General features: G+C 39.4%; 1 protein-coding gene across 1 annotated transcript in view; it reads left to right on the forward strand.

Moving 5' to 3' along the window:
- Window positions 1–20998, forward strand: part of unm_hu7910 (un-named hu7910) — a 220646-nt gene that overhangs the window by 139464 nt on the left and 60184 nt on the right. Inside the window, exons 22-23 of the mRNA XM_048595703.1 lie at window positions 454–515; window positions 1083–1127. Of these exons, the coding sequence (XP_048451660.1) occupies window positions 454–515; window positions 1083–1127 (107 nt within the window). The remainder of the gene's footprint in view (window positions 1–453; window positions 516–1082; window positions 1128–20998) is intronic.

Below are 20998 nucleotides of genomic sequence, written 5' to 3' on the forward strand. Positions count from 1 at the left end.
CCCAGCCCCATCTCCGACCTACCAGCCTCATCCCGCCTCCTTGACCTGTCCGTCCTCCTTGGACCGACCTATCCCCTCCCTAACTCCCCACCTACACTCACCTTTACTGGCTCCACCCCCACCTCTTTGACCTGTCTGTCTCCTCTCCGCCTATCTTCTCCTTTATCCATCTTCTATCCGCCTCCCCCTTTCTCCCTATTTATTTCAGAATCCCCTTCCCCTCCCCCATTTCTGAAGAAGGGTCCAGACCCGAAATGTCAGCTTTTCTGCTCCTCTGATGCTGCTTGGCCTGCTGTGTTCATCCAGCTCTACACCTTGTTGTCTCACATGGTAACCAGTGATGGAGCGATTAAAATCGAGGCTTCACAAGACTTGTAAGTTTGGAGATGGGAAGTACAAGGTATGGAGAGATTTGGTGAGAATTTTAAAATTGAATTGTTGCCTGACTGGTAGCCATTATAGAAATCAGCAAGCATGGATGAAAGGTGAACAGGCTTGGTGTAAGATGGTGTGTGGCAAGTGTTTGGATGTGCTTGAATTTGCATAGCATGAAAGATAGGAGGCTGGCCAGGAGAGTATAGGAATCATTGGAATTGGAGCTTCTTCATTTTAGCCTGTTTCAGCATTAAAGTGGTAGAGCACCCATTTTTCTACATTGATTCATTTAATAAATCATTTCCACACAAAGCTTTCTCTACTTTGCAGTGAAATATTTTTAAATTCAAATTTTATTGAGCATTTTCCCAATATCAGTTATCCACTTTGCCAATTGTTATTAAATTTAAACAGTTTTCAATCATTAGTCTGTGTGTTGTATGAAATTGTGCAGACAGTACAAGATATTTGGACTTGGGGGAGAAAGGGCTTTTTTTCCAACAATCTTGGATAGATTTTGAATCTTGTAGTGATAAATAGTATTTCATTGACCATAAAATTCAATATTCCTCTCCTCTTCTTTACTTGCCTTTTAGTTAGCTGTTGTAATCTATGTATTTTAAATGTAAACTTTAAAAATAGTTGATTTCTAAACTTATAGAATTGTTTGAAAAACTGTTTCTCTTTTTGTTACTTGCTTTTCCCAGAGCCACTTACGCTATCAGAAGACAAGCTAAAGGAAGTGCCATCAGGTATTTGTATTTTCCATGTTTTACACCTTTTATCTATGACCATCAAACATAATAAGATAACAAGGAGTAGAAAAGGGTCCAGACCCAAAACGTCAGCTTTCCTGGTCCTCTGATGCCGCTTTTCCTGCTGTGTTCATCCAGCTCTACACCTTGTTATCTCAGATTCTCCAGCATCTGCAGTTCCTACTATCTCAATCAAACATAATAAGATATTTGGTCATTCTACAGAATATATTTTGTCTATCCCTTCAAGTCCTTTATCATTAGTCCAGATGGAACCATAAGCATCTCTCTGTTGGAGAGAGAGACAAGTGGTTATGTAGCTTGGGAGGCCCACATCAAGCCTGGGACAAAGCCAGGAGGCAGACTTTCGTGCACAACTGCTGGCAGTATGAGATTGAAACCCACAGCATTGGCATCTTTCTGCAACACGTTCTAGCCATCTAACTGACTGGACATTGAATGATTTAAAAGTATTTCACTTATATAAACTACTTGAATATGGAGAGTCCTGAGAGAAAGTGTGATATTTGCTAAGTTTGCTTTTATAAAAGAAGATCAAATAGTATCTATAGGTGCCTATCACTTGGATTTTCCTCTATTTGATAATTTAGGTTATTTCATTGAACTCATGGTGGCTTCGTTGCATTGTATTATATCCTGACAATTGTAAAGCCACATGGCAAATAATCCAGGTGAATCAATATCATTAATGTAATTGAATTATTCTAGTAGTTTCCTGAAAGAAAATAAGTGGAGTGTACATGTGCCAACCATTTCATGACATTCCTGGCTTCTTCCTGCTACCTGTAAATATTTGAAATTAAATATTTCTCTATAAATTAGTACTTTGAGCATTATACTGCTTCATTGGAAATTAAATCACGCAGTTTATTATCATTGTTATAAACTGAACAGCATTAACCTAGGCAATGGAATTAATAATGCAGAATTCCTTTAGTGCATTGATATTTTCAAGTCAATTATTAATGTCTAATTGAGTGCACACGATAATTAAAAATGCCCAACAATTAATGTAAATGAACAGAGTAACAATATTCAGCAGCATTCTACCAATTTGTGTGACATGCATCACATTTGCCTTAATTAAATTAAGATAGCCCACAAAGTGCGTAGAAACCGAATGTAGTTAGCTGCACATTGAATACAGACACGGTACCCAAGGCTATTAGTCTGTTGACAGGTTCCAGATTATTATTGCTAGGTTTAAGTGCAATTTTTTTAAGTTAATATTTAACAAAGTTTTTCAGCAACTCAGTATCTCTTGGACTATTGTGAGTTATCATAAGAAAGTTGAAACATTGAGAATTTGGATCTTATGTTTTGCCCTTGAGATCTGTAATTGTTTATTCCACATAGAAACATAGGAGCAGGGGGAGGCCATTCAGCCCTTTGACCCTGCTGCGCCATTCATCACGATCATGGCCGATTGTCCAACTCAATAGCTTAATCCTGCTTTCTCCCCATAACCCTTGATCCCATTCACCCCAAGTGCTGTCTCTCGCCGCCTCTTGAATATTTTCAATGTTTTGGCATCAACAGTTTCTTGTAGTAATGAATTCCACAGGCTTACCACTCTTTGGGTGAAGAAATGTCTCCTCATCTCCGTCCTAAATGGTCTACCCCGAATCCTCATTCTGCGATCCCTGGTTGTGGACATGCCCACCAACGGGAACATCCTCCCTGCATCTACCTGTCTGGTCCTGTTAGAATTTTATAAGTCTCTATACGATTCCCTAGCCCCCCGCACATTCATCTGAACTCCAGTAAAGCCAATCCTAAGCTAGTCAATCTCTCCTCATACGTCAATTCTGCTATTCCTGGAATCAGTCTGGTAAACCTTCGCTGCATTCACTTGAAAACGAGAGCATCCTCCCTCAGAAAAGGAGACCAAAACTACACACAATATTCTAGGCGTGGCTTCACCATGGTCCTGTATAACTGCAACAACATATCCCTGCTCCTGTATTCAAAACATCTCGCAATGAAGACAAACATACTATTTGCTCCCTTTACCGCCTACTGCACCTGCATGCTTACCTTCAGCAACTGGTGCACAAGGATACCCAGGTCCCACAGCACCCTCCCCTCTCCTAATTTACAACCATTCTGTATTGTCGTTAACAGCAGTTATTGTATAACTTTCACTTTGTTATATTCTTATGAATTTTTTTATCTGGTTGGAATTTTGATTTTAAGTACATATATTGTATACTCAACAAATTAAAACCAATTGGTCATTTTTGGCTGTTAATTAAGAAACATTAACAACTGCTGCTTTCAATTTACTTTGGTTTACATGCATGTTCATAATTGATGCCAGGTATATTTTTTGCTAACTTTCAAATAACCAGAGAGACACAATAACACTGATGAGCGTTTTAGAATTTGGCAAAGAAAGCGCTTTGAACCACGAGAAAGGACTGCTACACATATTAAGGCACCCACTGAGTATTAAAGCATAAGATACACTGAGAATGAAGTATTTAAAAGATCCTTTCTTACTGTTGTTTATGTCATACTTTCTATAACCTAGACAAAGTCAATTTTATTATGTACCTCCTAGAAGTTGACCAAGGATATTTAAATTCTTTGCAATGTAAGAACTAGGAAGAAATGTTCTTGCATTGGTACTGATTGACAAAATTTTTAAGCTGTTAATTGTTAAACAACAGTTCAGAATCTGGCTATACCAAATCCATTTAGTATTTATTATTTTACTGTTTAAATTTCCTTTGAATACACTATAGCTGCATGTGATACCATATTATGTTCTCCTTGATATTGGTTTAAGAGTAAAATGTTATACATCATGACCACTGACAGATCTTGCTGATGAAACTTGCCACCAGTGGACTTGTTTTCTTAAATCATTAGACTTCTTTCAATGCATAGACCATTCAGAATTCTACCAAGACTACCCCATGTAAGATATAGTAATGAAATTCATTTAGGCCGAGTTTTGGGCAAGTATTGTGTGTATAGTGTCCGGAAAGAGAAACTAGAGTATCTCAAAAGTTTAGAGCTTAAGTTTTGTTTAATATTGCAATGAAGTGCTGGTGTCGCTCATGCTTCCTCACGTTGAATGTGTGAATTTCAGGCTGACAGCCTTGCCAGCAGTGTGAGGGGAACAGATTGTGGCCTCCAGTGACCATCAGACTTGTGGAGGTGGATGGAGCACGCCTCCAACTGAGTCCAGACCAGTTTTAAAAGTAACTAAACTTCTCTTGTAGAAGATGAGAGGTGAAAATATAGGGCCACAAAACAGGTGTAATGCTTAAAACAATCCTGAAGAGTGTTTTGCTCAGTTACCCAGAGTACCTGAAAGATGAGCTGAATAAATTTTGGATTTAACGCTTTTCTGATGACTTTGAAACATAAGACAATGGAATTGGGTCTCATTGCATCCAATTTTTTAAATTCATTGTTGGGTTGTGGATATCTTGGGCTGGGCCAACGTTTGGTGCTTTTCTTGAATTGCACTTTGCAAAGTAGTGATAAATCATCTTCTTGCACCACTGCATTACGTAGTGGCTTGGTCCAACTGGGTGACTTTCAAGGTTTTTAAGAGCAGTTAAGACTCAACCATGTTTCTGTGGGTCTGGAGTCACATACAAACAGGCAGTCACAGAGCACTATTGTCACTGGACAATAAATCAGAAATCCAGGCCAGAGCTTTAGGGACATGGGTTACAATGCCACCATGGCAGGTGGTGAAGTTTAATTGGAATTAAAAACTAACCTGATGTTGACCACAAAATCAATTTTCATAGATATGTCATAGGAAAGACAATCTGTCACCCTACTTGTTCTGGCCTCCAAATAGTCACAGTAAAGTGGTTTGACTCTTAACTGCCTTTTAAAAGGCTTACTAAACCATTAATACGACACTCCCCTCTAAGAGAGATTCTAACCATCTCAACCTCTTGTGGTTTACCATCTTTGAATCTCCTACTATCAACATCATGGATGTTACCATTAACCAGAATCTGAAGAGCAGGCTTGGTCTTCTCTGGGAGTAACTCCTCATGTGACTCCTCAAAGCTTGTCCACCATCAACAAGGCACATGTCACATATGTGATGGAATCTTTCTCACTTGCCTGGATGAGTGCAGTTCCAACAGCACTTGAAGCTCAACACCATCCAGGACAAAGTCCCATCCACCACCTTTAGAATTCACTGCATTCACTACTACCACACCCTGGCAGCAGTGTCTGATAACAATATGCACTGTGACAATTCACCAAGGTTCCTTAGGCAGCCCCTTCCAAACCTGTGATCTCTTCCATCTAGGAAGACAAGGGCAGTACACATGGAAACATGTGGGACTAGTATCACTGTTTCTTCAGTGTGACTTGGTCAAAATCCTGGAACTTCCTCCCTTGTACCATTGTGGGTCTACCTACATGAAATGGACTGCAACGGTTCAAGAAGGCAGCTCTCCACCATATCAAGGGCAGTTAGGGATGGGCAATAAATACTGCCCTAACCAGTGATAACGACAACCCATGAATTGATGAATAAAGTTTGCTTTCCAGCATCCACAGTTGTTTTGGATTTTAATAAAGAAATGTGGATCAGACCATGGCAGATTTCCTTCTCTAAAAGGCATAAGTGAATAAATGGGTGTTTACACAAATTGATGGTAGTTTCATGGTTACCATTACTGCAACAAGCTTTTTCTTTCAAAATGTTATTCCGATGATGATAACTGCTAGAATTTGAATTCAGTGGTGTAATTTGAACCCATGTCTGTGAGGCATTTACTTAGGCCTCTGAATGAAACTAATCCGTTGACTTTATCGTCATGCAACTACTTCCCTAATTTCTGGGCAAAGGATTCCAATTTCTACATAAGTACGAGGAACTACTGTAGACCTCTTTTGTCCTTTGAACCTAATCTGAAATTTAACAAATTTAACATTGCTTATCAACCTCAACTTCACCTTCCCTTGATACTTTTGTTTTAAACATATATTATGGGATTTGCGTGTCACCGTCTGGGCCAGCATTTAATGCCTGTCTCTTATTGCTGTGGAGAAGGTGGTGGTGAGCTGCCTTCTTGAACTACTGCAGCCCATGTGCAGTAGGTTGACCCACAATGCCATAAAAGAGGGAATTCCAGGATGTTGATCCAACAACACTGAAGGAATAGTAATATATTTCCAAGTCAGGATGGTGAGTGGCTCGGAGGGAAACTTGAAGGAGGTGGTGTTTCCATATGTCTGCTGCCGTTGCCCTTCTAGATGGAAGTGGTCATGGATTTGGAAGGTGCTGACTAAGGATCTTCGAATTTCTGCAGTGCATCTTGTAGATAGTACACACTGCTGCTACTGAACACTGGTGGTGGAGGGAGTGGATGCTTGTGGATATCGTGCCAATCAAGCGGGCTCCTTTCGCAATGTTTGTGCCAAGTTTCTTGAGTGTTGTTGGAACTACTCCCATCCAGGCAAGTGGGGAGTTTTCCATATACTCCTGACTTGTGCCTTTATAGGCGCATAGGCTTTAGGGAGTCAGGCGGTGAGTTACTGGTTAACGTCTGTCTTGGATGCATTCTCAGCATCCATAGCTCTCTAGGTTAGTTATTTCCAAAGTTTCACAGCCGTTGAAGTGAAGATGTTTTTCTTCCATCAGTCCTAAATGGCTGACCTTTTATTTTGGGTACTCTGGGCCATGTTCTGCCTTCCGCAGTGAGGTGAAGATTTTTCTCGGCATCCACCCTGACAAGGGTCTTTAAAATTTTTCTATATGTTTCAATGGGGTTACCTCCCATTTCTGTAAACCACAAAGGATACGCACCTAGCCTACCTGATTCATCGTATCTTCAACCCCGTTGTAGTCCCTCTGGCACTTAATAACCTCCAGGTCCTTCAGAAAAGAAATTTGGCCATTATTGAAGTAGGCCACTGACCGGTTCAATGGTGATTAAGGAAAACAAACTGTCATAATTTAATGAGTGAATGAAGTGTGTACTGCATAAGCAAATTCTGGATAAGCAAGAGGATTTGGTTACTTCGTGTGTGTGGATATCTTGCAGGTTTCGCATGATATTGGCAGAATATTTGTCTTTAAGAACTTGAAGAAGGGCACATCTTTTATTTGTGCACAGGATGTGCTTGTCACTGGCAAGACCAACATTTACTGTCAATCACTAATTGCCCTTGGAAGTGAGTAGCTTATTAGACCATTTCAGAGTCAGCCGCAACACGCTATATGGTCAGAAATCACACGACACCAGGTTATAGTCCAACGGGTTTGTTTGAAAACACAAGCTTTTGGAGCCTCGTTCCTCCTTCAGGTGTTAGTGAGAAAGGTAGTATCCGTTGCAGAATTCGTAAGTAAAAGATCAAAGTTCACACCATTGAGGATGTATTAAACAAACCCAAGATGTTATTAAATCTTTAATCAGTTAGAAGGTTTTAATTAATTAATATGTATATGTAAATCCCCGAATTCTGTGTCGCACGCGCACACACTCTCACTCTCCGTCCCGCAAGCGCACTCTCGCTCAATTTCTTTCACTCTCGCATGTGCATGTGGGTGAATTAGTATTTGCAGATAAGTTCTATTTTGTTCGAAAAGCACACAATTTATAGACAGTCAGTCAGTCAGTCAATGTGGCATTTTATAAATTCCTACTTTAGAAATAAAATCAGTCTGACTCCAAACAAAAACATAAACAGAGATCCTAAACACCTAACATGCATTGTCTGACCTAAAATGTCACCTCTTTACACTAATAAAACCTTTAGTTCTCTCAGGACACTGACTTCAAGGAATTCAATGATTTACATATACATATTAATCAGTCAAAACCTTCTAACTGATTAAAGATTTAATAGCATCTTAGGTGTTTAATACATCCTCATCAGTGGTTGTGACCCTTTGATCTTTTCCTTATAAATTCTGTGTCTGATGCTACCTCTCTCACTAACTTGTGAAGGAGGAGCAAGGCTCTGAAAGCCTGTGATTCCAAATAAACCTGTTGGACTATAACTTGTGTCATGTGATTTCTGACCTTGTCCACCCCAGCCCAACACTGGCACCTCCACATCATGGCAATGTACTACAATAACAGGTCACACTGGGTGAGGACAGCAAGTTTTCTTCCCTAAAGGATATTATTGAACCAGATGGACTTTCAGAATAGCTTATTGGTTTCATGCTCATCATTACTGATACTAAGTTTTTCATTAAAAAGCTTTTTTTTAACTGAATTCAGCATTTGTTTTAAACTTGTCTGAATCATTAGTCTAGGTCTCTGGATTATCAGTCCAGTAGCCTAAACAGCTGTACTCCCTTTAAACATTTTCAATTGTTTTTAAAATGCCTCTCTGGGGGTATTTATTTCGTAATCGCTGTCGGTAAAAGGATATCTCATAGATTGTGTAAGTTCTGTGAAGCTTAAAAAAAAAATGGAAAAAATGTTTTTTCGTTTCCTCATTTTGGTTGAGCACAGGTCTATATGTGCAAGATGGAACTACATTTAGTAATTGGGGAAAACACCCTACGGGAGATTCGTAATTCATTCAAACCAGAAATAAAAACAAAGTGCTAGCAATACTCGGGTCTGCCAGCATTTGCTGAGAGAGAATTATTTCAATCTGCTCATTTAATAGCTACTGGAATGCATTCACAATAATATAACAGTGGTTTTGAAGTCCTGAACCACAAGGCTGGTGATCATTGGTTAAAAACTGAGAAGCAGTAAAAGTAAATGGCATGTCTAAGGTAAAATAGCATGCGCAGAGCCTGAGTTTCATTTAAAATAAATTGTGACAGATACTGATCACCATATTGGGCCGAGGATTCTGGTTGCAGGTTTGGCGATCCAAAGAGAGATGGTAGAAAAATATCAGAGGGCAAGAATTGAGTGAGAGCAGAACATTAAGTCCTGCCTAACTATAAATATAAACATCAGTATTTTAACTAAATGATATACTATGGTAGTATTGCTAAGGGTGAGACAAATCTCATATAAAACCCGATTGAAAAGCATAAAATTAAAGATGCAAAGATCTGAAATAAAAGTAGAAAATGCTGCAAAAACACGACAGGTTGGACAGCAATGCGAGAGTTCTGATGAAAGCTCATCAATCTGAAAAGTTAGCTGTTTCTCCACAACTGCTTGCTGACCTGAATATTGTCAGCATTTTTTATATTTCTTCTAGTGTGTAAAACAGTTACTTGATTTCATTCTTGAATGGTCTCTTATACTCCTTGATGATACTGATGCGTTCTTCTGCACTTTCGGAATCTGTTGTCTCTCTTTTTCTTCCTTTCTCCCCTGCTGTTTCAGAAATTGCCATCCCTACTCTCCCTCTTTCACACTGTAGTTTTCATTATTGAAGGTCAATCATGTCAGCTCCAGGACATTTCTGCAAGTTGATGCCTTTGGCCCAGTCATTTTCAACTGTTTCATCAATGACTTTCACTCCATTATGAGGTCACAAGTGGGAACATTTACTACAGTGTACTTGGCGTTCAGTGCCATTTTTCAACTCCTTGGATATTGAAGCAGTCTTTGTTGATATGCAGCAAGACCTGGACAAAATTCAAGCTTGGGCTGATGAAAAGTTGCATGTGCACCATATAGTCAACAGGCAATGACTATCTCCAGCAAGAGAGAATCTTGCCATCAACCTTTGACATCCAATGGCATTATCATCATTGAATCACTCACTGTCAACATTCTGAGGATTACTATAATCCGGAAACTGAACTGAGCCAGCATACAAATACAGTGGTGGACTGTCTCTTTGCTGAAGTGGTTGGTACATCTGCACCAGAAAGTCTGGATTCAAGACTCACCTATCTCAGACATATTGAGTCTAAACGGGTTGGTTCAAAAATCTTTATAAATACTGTGGTTGCAAGAGCAGGTCAGAGGCCAGGAATTTTGCAGTCGTAACACACCTGTCTTTCCCATTGCATTTCCATTGCTTACAAGTTACAAGTCAGGAATGAAATACTCTCCACTTGCCTTTGTGTACAATTCTAACAACATTTGTAAAGAATGATTGATTTTTTTTTCCCTATATTTCTGATTGTGGAGTGAATTAGGAATAGATTGCTGTAAAAACCAAGGATTATGGAATGGATTATTGCACTTTTAAAAAAGCAGGATACCTGAAAACACTCATTGTAAGTGTAGTTTATGCAATTGTTTATTCAAGCACTGGGCGAGGGTGCAAAAGAAAGCTCAGGTTGTGTACAGAGGGAGATTTAGACAGCAGTAAGTTGCTGATTGGTTTGTGGGATGTTGACCCACTTGTCTCTGAACAATAGTAATGTAATTGGCTTCCAAGTAACTGAGCAGCTTGTGGATGTGAATTTTTGGTCAGAAGCCATCGAATTTCTGGAGAGGAAGTAGCTGTCCTTTTCTCTGCGGTAAAAACAGCTCACACCTGAAGAAAGCTAGTTTCTGTTTCCCCTCATCAGTTGCTGTAAGCTGTGGCTTCTAACTAATGTGTCAGATTTTATTAGTGAGAATTGGTCACCTCCTGCAAGCAAGTAAACGTAGCTGGAGAAGAGAGATTGAGGAGCAGCAAGTCTTGACAAGCTAAAAAGAGAGAGGTGGGTCTGGGTGGAATGCTGTTTGGAGAGTCAGTATGGATTTGATGGGCCAAATAGCCTGCTTTCACATGTAGGGATTCTATCTTCTTATGTAGCTTAGAATTGGTTTTTGCATTATGACAGTCCTGTGAAGTCATGGGCATTTTATAATGTAGAAACCACTTTGTAAAATATAAGCTGATCAGACCCATACTTGCAACTTGACTGTCACCTACCTGGATTTTCCTACTTGAATAATTAATCCAATTAATTAATTAATTATTCAATTGTGCATTGCACAACTTTATCATCATCACAGCTTTTTATTTATTTATAGCAATGTTTTTCTTCTTTGTACTGGCATGTAGTATATTCAGCATTATTCCTAGCATGAACATAATTATCTTTAATACGATATTCAATTGGAGTAGTTAATAGAGCATTCTATCTCCCACAGGATGAGTGTATTTAAGAAAAATAAAGCAGTCTGGTTCAATTAGATAATGTTTCTAGAATTTGCAAGTTTAAACTCATTGATATGTTTTTCTCCTAGTCAAGGAGAGAGAACCAAGTGTTTTTTTTAAAGGCATAGCAATATAATGTCCTAAATTCAGCTTCCCATAAGTTGAGCTGTTCTTAACTTCTTAATTCGTGTATTATGCACCTCACTGATTTATTTTTGCCAACACTGATTTTTGTAAATGCGTATAATGTTCGAAAAGCAAGTTGTGATCTATATCCAAAAAATGATACTACCATGGAGCGGCATACTAGAGTGCCATTCAGGAATGAGCTATGTGCTCAGCTGCCTGCAGTTTTTTAATCGTCAAGCTATCTTTTGTTTTATTTCCATGTTGTAGGTTTCATCTTATGTCTTCTAATGAGAGAAACACATAATTTACTTCCTTATAACTATTGTACTCAACATAGTGGCAAAATGTCAGATTGAAATGTATGCCTCTGTTTTTTGAGTATGCTATTAGCTACATTCAGCCAATTTAAGATGGTCAATCATAATGTACCTCATTTATGCTTGCTAAATCCGGACACGGGTACCCACTTTCAGCAAAAAAAAAAGCAATATGTTTAAGTCTTGTATTTTTATGGAATTGTCCAGAAGCTTGGAAAGCCTATAGTTCCCAAATGCTTTATCTTGGCTGATCACTTTCCAATCAATCAATTATTTTCTCCATAGTCTATATGTGATCATTTGAAATTTGGCATTATTACTTTGCTGATGAGTGCAAGATAAAAACATCTGGCAATGTGCCTGTCCTCTCAACAATGTTCAAGTTACATACTGCAAAAGCACTTAAATATTCACTTGCTCCACCAATGCACAGTGGCAGCAGTGTGTTGAGTCTACAAGATGCACTGCACAAGTCACCAAGACTACTACATGGTAGTTTGTAAACCCACCACGTATACCACTTGTACGACAATGGTCGCAGATTCACGGGAATCAGTACTTACAGGATGCCCTCCAAGCCGCATATCATCCCAACTTAGGGCTGTAGTTCTTAGATTAAGGCATTAAATCCTGCATTGGCCTTGCCAGCAGCACTACGGGTGTCTCTGCACCAGATGGCTTGCTGTGTTTCAAGGCGGTGGCTCATGCTCATGCTCATGCTCATGCTCATCTTCTCGAGAGCAGTTAGGAATGGGTAACATATGCTGGTCTTCCCAGCAATGTCCATATTCATGAAATAATTTTCTTTTAAAGTGTTTGTTATTTGAAAGCTGAATGCAGAGTCATGAGTAATAAATAACGTTCGTATAAAAGTGTACTCAATGGGCAATTCAGCCACCTTTTCAATATAAAACTAATTTGAAATGTGATTGTTTGTTTATAAATCTGAATTTTACCCAAAATTCAGTGTGACAGGGATCCATTGACATATCGGTGACATACTTTTGGACAAAAGCTGTAAACAAATCTGAATTAGAATCAGCATCTCCTGACCTATAGTAATTATTTGTGTGTTGGTCACGTTTTGAATTATTAGAATAAATCCAATTGAAACACAGGTACAGGGTTTCATTTTTAAATCTTTCTGTAGCCCTCCATCCAAAATTTGTGTTGAACTATTCAGTAATATCCTTTATGGAAGCTCACCAACTTCCTTTCCTCTATCCCTAGATTGACTTTTACAAAACTTTTATCCACATCGTGTGGTTAATTTGGAATTCCCACTGAAGTGGCCAAGTTAGGGACTACTGTGGCAACCTTGCCATCATCACGCACATCCCTGAGCAATTTTTTTTAAAGGTAACAAGAACAGAATGTAGCTGATTGAGCAATATCTTGGCAACCTTTTGAGTATAGTTGTGATGTGATGTTATGTTGAAGTTGTACAGGGTGTTGGTGAGGCCTCTTCTGGAGTAGTGTGTCTACTTTTGGCCTGTTATAGGAAGGATATTATTAAGCTGGAGAGGGTTCAGGAAAGTTACCAGGATGTTGCCAGGAATGGAGGGTTTGTGTTATAAAGATAGGCTGTGACTTTTTTTTTCCCCTGGAGGTTGAGGATGGACTTTATGGAGGTTTATAAAATTGAGAGGCATAGATAAGGTGAAAGATATAAAAGGGATCTGAGTGGTAACTTTTTCACATGGAGGGTGGTGCGTATGTGGAATGAACTGCCAGACAAAGTGGTAGAAGCGGGTACAGTTATAACATTTAAAAGACATTTGAACAGGTACCTGAACAGGAAAGGTTTAAAGGGAATGAGCCAAACACTGGCAAATGGCACGAGTTTAGTTTGGGAAACTTTGTCAGCATGGATGAATTGACAAAGGGTCTGTTTCTGTACTGTCTGATTCTAGAATTAGTTTGAGGAGCTAAATGAACATGGTGACAGGTAATTGCACAAGATAATTACCAAGCTGTAGCTTTACAAACATTAGATTTGAAGTTTGGGCAAGTGCGTTCCTCACCATAGTTCAAATGTAGTCGTGCACTGGGGGCTCAGTAATTTAGTGCATGCATTTGTTTTGTTCCAAGATATGGGTGTTGTCCTGAACTGTGTGGCTTGGCTTTCATTGGCATTAATATCTAATATATGTGTACTTGTTTATCTTCAATTTGGTGGAACTGCTTCAACATATTGATGTGACACAGCCATTTCTTTTTCTAATGATGTGGCATGTCAACCAAATAATTTACTTTCCTAGTCCCTTTGGCTATCCTTTATGGACTATTGAACTGTGCTTTGCACAGATCACTTTAAGGCAGTTATCCTAACTATCATCCCCTGGTTGAAATGTGTTGATTTTGGTGCACGTTTTCATGGTTATTTGTAAAGTTGTTAGGTGTCTCTGAGCCACTTGTTGACTCTTGTGAACTGTTCCTAGAACACAGATACATTTTAAACATCTACGATTCATCCCTCTGACCCAGAAACTTTTCTTTGATTAGTTTCATAGGACTCTTAAGTCATGTCGATAAACCAGTTCAAAAGGACTAAACCTGGTAGATTCCTTCTCTGAGACACTAGTACCAAACAAGATAAAGTCCACTTCTTTGTCCCACTTGTGGGGTCTTCATGGCAATGTGCCCTGATTGTCATTTTGAGGGTTAGTTGGTGCTGTTGTTATGCCTTTTGTATTTGTTGATTTCTATACTCAAGCGTTTTACTGTTGTATACCTGGACTACACATAGCTACTTCAAAAATTTTAAACATAAAGTAGGAACTTTGATCTGATTGGTTCGCAGTCAATTGAGTGAAGAACTGGGTTAACTTCTCAACAGTGCTTGGCAGAAATTGTTCTTGAGGGAAGTATCAATCTTCATAACAGTACGGATTTTTAAAACGTTTTTCCAATGGCTGAGGGATTTGCTAGCTGGGTCAGCATTAGCCCTAACCCTAATTGCCCTGGAGAATGTGATGTTGAGCTGCCTTTTTGAATCACTAGTCCTGGGGAGTTCAGGGGCACTCTCATTGCTGTTCAGAATTGAGTTCCCGGATTTCAACCTAGTGACAAAGAAGGAATGGTGACATAGATTCTAGTCAGGATAGTGTGTGGCTTGCAAGGGAACTTGCAGATGATGTTCCCATGCATTTGCTGCCCTCCCCCTTCTGGATGGTAGAGATCATGGTTTTGGAAAGTGCTGTCAAAAGAACCTTAGCAAGTTACTGCAGTGCATCCTATAGATGGTACACACTGCTGCCACTGTGCATTGGTTGTGAAGGAGATGCATATTAAAGGTGTTGGATGGTGTACTAATGTCCTGCTCTTATTCCTGCTACAAGTCCCAAACAGTTTACCAACATCTTACTCATGGCTTGCTAAAAACTGGTATGGAATTAGAGGTGTTGGTTTGATTAAGAGTTACAATTTTCCCATAGTCTGGCATATGACATGTTTTAGAAAGCTCCTCCATGTCCTTGTGAAGTCCAGGCCTGTAAAAATGTCAACTAATAGATGCTTGGATTTTCTGAATCCCTCTACATTTTCTGACCATAGGAATTCCACAGGCTAGTCTTAGTATCCTCTGACTGCTGGGTAGCACAATTATCTGGTGAATTGGAATCCATTCTTCATCTGCAGGTCTGTGAGGAGGTCTCCACATCCTCGGAGAATCCCATTTTAAATTATAGAACTCCTCTGTTCCACCATCATTGTAACTGCTTTTCTTAACTCTCAATCGACTTCCTGAGCCTCAATCAGAGAAGACTTTTTAAACATTTCCTTTGGATTATCCAGATTCCCAAAGAATGTTTCAGAAAATCATATATCTGGCTGTGGTACCAAATGACGATGGAATTTATGTAGTGACCCACTATGAGGGAAATATTCCAAGGACACTTTCTTGCAACTGCTGTGGCTCCTTGACCTCACTGTACTTTCTGTGACATGAAGCCAGACTTTTCACTCTGGCTAAATAATTCCTCAGGAGTGTGTCAGCTCCATCTACGAGGTGAGCTATGGACAATCTTTACTTTTTGCATTGCAGTGTGACCTATTATCTGAAGTGCCATGGTATAGATATATATTCCCTGTTACTCTTGGCTATTTTGTTCAATTCCCTTGCATTTGCATCAGTGTCTGCTTGGCCCCTCAACTGCCCCTCTAAGGCTCGGCCAGCTGTACGCTTGTCAGGGCCTCCCTGTCTCTGCATTGAGCTTGTGTACCCCAGTAAGTCCCATGGGTTTGTCATACAACTTCAAGCAATCTGCACAAAGCTGTCTCTCTGTGGCGAAGGAAGCACTCGGGCTTTCACATACCCCTTCCATCTGCAGCACCATCCTTTTTGTTCTGAGGAGATGATATAGTGGAGTTCCTAGCTGTTCCATCTCATCCCCAACTACTGGTGTTCTTTTCGCTCTCCAACATTTTGGGATGGGAGTGTGGGGTTGATGGGGAAAGGGTTTGGATTTGTGGACAAGTTCACGATCATTAGCCATCTCAGCTGGCTGTTGAAATCTTCTGATTCTCTATCGGGATTATTAGATATGGGGGAATGCATTTAAAATTCCTTGGAGAATTATTTCCCAGAGGGTCTCTTGTGTGACGTCTAGCTTTAGTGCCTGTATCCAATGGTCAAAATTAATTTGTTTGACCTTCTCCATTACAAGTCTACCCAGGCTCCTTCCCGTGATTCTAAAACGACTGCCTATAAGCACCAGGTTCCAATCCATATGTACCGAGAACAGCGTCTTACATAAAAACATAGAAATGTACAAGATAGGAGCAAGAGGAGGCCATTTGGCCCTTCGATCCTGCTCCACCATTCATCACGATCATGGCTGATTGTTCAACTCAATAGCTTAATCCTGCTTTCTCCCCATAACCTTTGACCTAATTCACTGCAAGTGTTGTGTCTCGCTGCTTCTTGAATGCGTTCGATGTTTTGGTATCAACTACTTCCTGTGGTAATGAATTCCACAGGCTCGCCACTCTTTGGGTGAAGAAATGTCTCCTCATCTCCATCCTCCATTGTCTACCCTGAATCCTCAGTCTGTGACCCCTGGCTGTGGATATACCCATCATCGGGAACATCCTCCCTGCATCTCCTGTCTAGTCCTGTTAGAACTTTAAGTCTCTGAGATCCCCACCCTTCATTCTTCTGACCTCCAGCGAAAACAATCCTAACCTAATCAATCTCTCCTTATATATCAGTCCTGCCATCCCCAGAATCAGCCTGGTAAACCTACGCTGCACTCCCTTGAGAGCAAGAGCATCCTTCCTCAGAAAAGGAGACCTAAATTAAGCATAATATTCCAGGTGCGGCCTCACCAAGGCTCTGTATAACTGCAAAACACATCCCTCAACCTCTCGCAATGAAGGCCAACATACCATTTGCCTTCTTTCCTGCCTGCTGCACCTGCATGCTTACCTTCAGCAACTGGTGCACAAGGATGCCCAGGTTCCCGCTGCACACTTCCCTGTTCCAATTTACAGCCATTCAGGTAGTAATCTGCCTTGTTTTTGCTTCCAAAGTGAATAATTGTCTTCATGTGATCTATAGAAGCCTCCTCTGAAAGAATAGCACAAGCATTAAGAGCTCTGCCACTCTGCTTTTATTTTGGTCTCCTCATCCGCTTAACTATCTTTCTAAAAGAAATAAATGCTCCATATCTCGTAAAATCATACAATGCAGAAGGAATCCTTCAGCCCATTACGTCTGCACTGCCAGTAACCCTATTCTAAACCTACACGAGTCCCATAGCCTTGACTATTATGACATTTCAAGAGCCTGTCCAGGTATTTTTTTTAAAGGTTGTGAGATTCCCTAACCTTAACTACCTTCCCAGATTACCACCATACTGAGTGAGAACATTTCTTCAAAACCCCTCTAAACCACCTGCCTTTCACATTAAAAATTTTGCCCCCTTGTTATTGACCCTTTGATTAAGGGGAACAGCTGCTTTCTACCCACCCTGTTAGTGCCCCTCATAATCTTACACCTCAGTAAGGTCCTCTCTCAGCCATCTCTGCTAAAAGAAAACCACTTGAGCTTTCCAGTCTCTCCTCACAACTGAAATGCTCTATCCCAGGCAACATCCTGGTGAATCTCCTCTATACCCCCTCCAGTGCAATCCCATCCTTCCTATAGTGACTGAAACTGCACACAGTACTCAGGCTATGGCCTCACCCAAGTCCTGTACAGCTCCAAAATAACCTTAGTGCTCTTATAATCTACGCCACAACCGATAAAGGCAAGTGTCCTGTATGTTTTTTTAATTATCCTATTAACCTGTCTTTTTGCAGTGACCTGCAAGACCCCTCTGTTCCTCTGAGCTTTCTAGTGTCCTGCCATTCACCGAATATTCCTTTGTCTTGTTTCTTCCAAAGTGCATCACCTCTCACTTTTCAGGCCAAGTGCCAACTGCTGCAGTCAAAGGCCAATGTCCTCATTTGGGGCCATGAGTTCTGGACATAGGAGGCGCATTGAGTGTGCAGCAAGTATGGCAACAAATGTCTCACTGATGTTTGACTCTCTTCTACAAATAAAATATTCCACCGTCCTCTGCATACTCTTGTTTGCTGACGAGGCAGTTCTCAGCCGTAACATCAGGTAACAAGAAACATTCAGCAGCAGCAGTTTAGCACTTTTATGTGCAACATATCTTTGTAAAAACTACTGCACTGATCTTTTTAGCTTCAAAATGTGTTAAACCATGTGAGAGTCTGAATCCTGTTTTAGTATGCAACGTTTTAGGCCCATTTTCCACTACTTTAATCTTCAAGGTATTTCTGTGAACCCCATTCTTGGTACTTCTGGCATTAATTATTTAAAGGTAGCCATTTATAGTGGAGGTTTGGGTGACTGGGTAATTTGACAAAAAGCTGTGTGGTTAAGAGGTTTGTTAGGATTACTTGTAGTCGAATCCCGTGAATGATACAATTTCAAGTATCTCTGCACAGCACAAGTTTTATGGTTAATGTGTAGAGGTCTTGATTATAACCAGTCCGAGATATGGTGGAATGTAGTGAAGTTCATTGAGTGGTAGCTATTTACACGGAGCGTATTCTTTCTTTACTATATTTCTTCCATTTGAAGAAAACAAAACCTCCGCTTTAAATATGTAACTGAACCTGATGAAGTGCAGTTTTGTGGCAGTGATCTGCAAGATGTTGGGTACAGCCAGCGATTCAGCCTAATCCTCCAGATGGATTAAGTAAATATAAGTACAAGAGAACTTAGTCATTGAGAATTTAAAGCAGCAAAGCATCTTGCAGAATTCATGATAAAAAAGGCAGTATCTAAAGGTGCAGATCAATTATAATTGTCAGTCAATTCCACTAATGTCTGCCTGGACTTTTAATTAGAAATTTGTATTGTTTTACAGATCTTTAAGTCATCACAAAGACTTCAAATCATTTGGACCAGGCCACTCTACATTCCACTATTAGTTTATTTCTTTAAGTTTTGCTCTTATTGTAAAGCAGTCTGGCAATTAGTGTATGACCTCTGGGATGGAAGATAATGTGATGGAACACCCTAAAAGATGTGTGGAATATTTTTCCATCAGTACATTTTTTAAAGTTACTTGTATGTGTATTTTTAACAAAAATAATAATTTTGGATCCAGTGCGCTTTTATGAATTCTGTAGGATGCAGTGCAAAGCATCTTATAAAAACCTAATCATGTAACACTAATGACTGCCATGGTAGATATTCAATCAGTCTGCTATAATCTCATACAAAGTCTGCTCTCAAAAATTAACGAGTTAAGTTACAAACCGCTAATATATATGTTGAAATGAAAGACTTAACAGTGTCCAAATGGTTTATTTTTAATAAATCAGTATCTGAGTGGGCTGTAATGAATAGATGCAGTAAACTTACATATTCTATTTGAACAAATTGTAACCATTTAGCCAAAGGATGGTGCAGATGTAAACATTTTTAATGTTATTTTTTGAGGGAGAAAAAATTTAAAAGTTTTTAAAAATAATTGAGTGTAAATTCAGCTTGAGTGCTACCTGTACCTATTGTGTGAAAAGCTAAGAGAACCTTACAGAATTGTGAAGAGCATTTACTCAGATTAGCACTGGTGCTTTATATGTGGTGGTTATAAATGGCAGGGAAATTTTAACTAACACTATTTTCAGTAAGAACTGATTTTTTTTTTTAGAGCCAAACTAAGTTTCCCATTATAAATGTGATAGTTATTGGTCAGATTTAGCAATAAAACCTTTCAGCTGATATTTTGGCATCTATATATTTGCCTTGTAAATAACCTTCTGCTGAAAATTGACGAACTTAATGTTAACGTGTGGTATGTATATTTTTATTGAAGGCAATGTATTAAGTTTAAAAAGCCATAAAGTTTGAAAGAGTGAGATAATCGGAAAGGAGATGTCAGCTCCAAATTGGGAGAAGTTGCTAATCTGCAGTGTTTGGAAAAGTCTTCTCATTCTGGCCAAGGATATTGGTTTATACAACTGACTTGACAGTCAAAAGTTTACATGTGTACTAACTGACTTTAAGCTAGTAGTTCTCAACTTGTCAAAAGCCATGTTGGCGTAAAGGAATATCTTGCATTTGGATTTGATGTAATTTTATTCTATTGCATAAAGTGCAGGTGCAAACCTGTTTACTGTAACAATGACAATGTGACTTTGGATATGTCATTTGTCAGCAATAAAACTTTATTGAATTACCTATGTGAGACTTTGTTCTTTTCTGTGTAAATGCAGTGAATGTAGTCATGTTCATTGATCATTAAACAGAAGAATAACTTTTTTGGTATTTCTAAAAAGTATTTTCAATCAGTAAAATGCAAGCTCAGCCCCACTACAACCCTGTGTATAGAAGAAAACCTTGCAGAACCTAAAATGCTTTCTCAAATTTATCACCTATGGTTTTGTGCTATTTGACACCATATAATGTTGTTATATAGACCATACCATCACTTTATATTTTACACTTCTGGAGGAACCATCACATTGAATTATACATATCAAATTTAAATTTGAGGCCCAGCCCAGTAACTTGAGTGCTTTCACATAATCTGAAACAAAAACAAATTGCTGGAGAAACACAGCAGCTCTGGCAGCATCCGTGGAGAAAAACAGAGATAACATTTCAAGTCCCGTGACGCTCCTTCATAACTGTTAGTAGCTGGGGAAAGGTGGTATTTATGCTGATGGCGAGTTTGGGAAGCGGGGAGAGGGATGATAGTGTATTGGCATGAAAAGGAGTGAGCGAAGAAATGGAGATGGAACCCAGAGAGAGCCAGTTAGCCAGACAGAAGGATGGTTGAACAAAAACAAAGTTGCTGGAAAAGCTAACTTTGTTTTTGTCCCTGATTTACAGCATCCGCAGTTCTTCCGGTTTTTATT

The sequence above is a fragment of the Rhincodon typus genome, chromosome 4 (genome assembly GCF_021869965.1).
Source record: "Rhincodon typus isolate 14 chromosome 4, sRhiTyp1.1, whole genome shotgun sequence".
NCBI classification, from domain to species: domain Eukaryota; kingdom Metazoa; phylum Chordata; class Chondrichthyes; order Orectolobiformes; family Rhincodontidae; genus Rhincodon; species Rhincodon typus.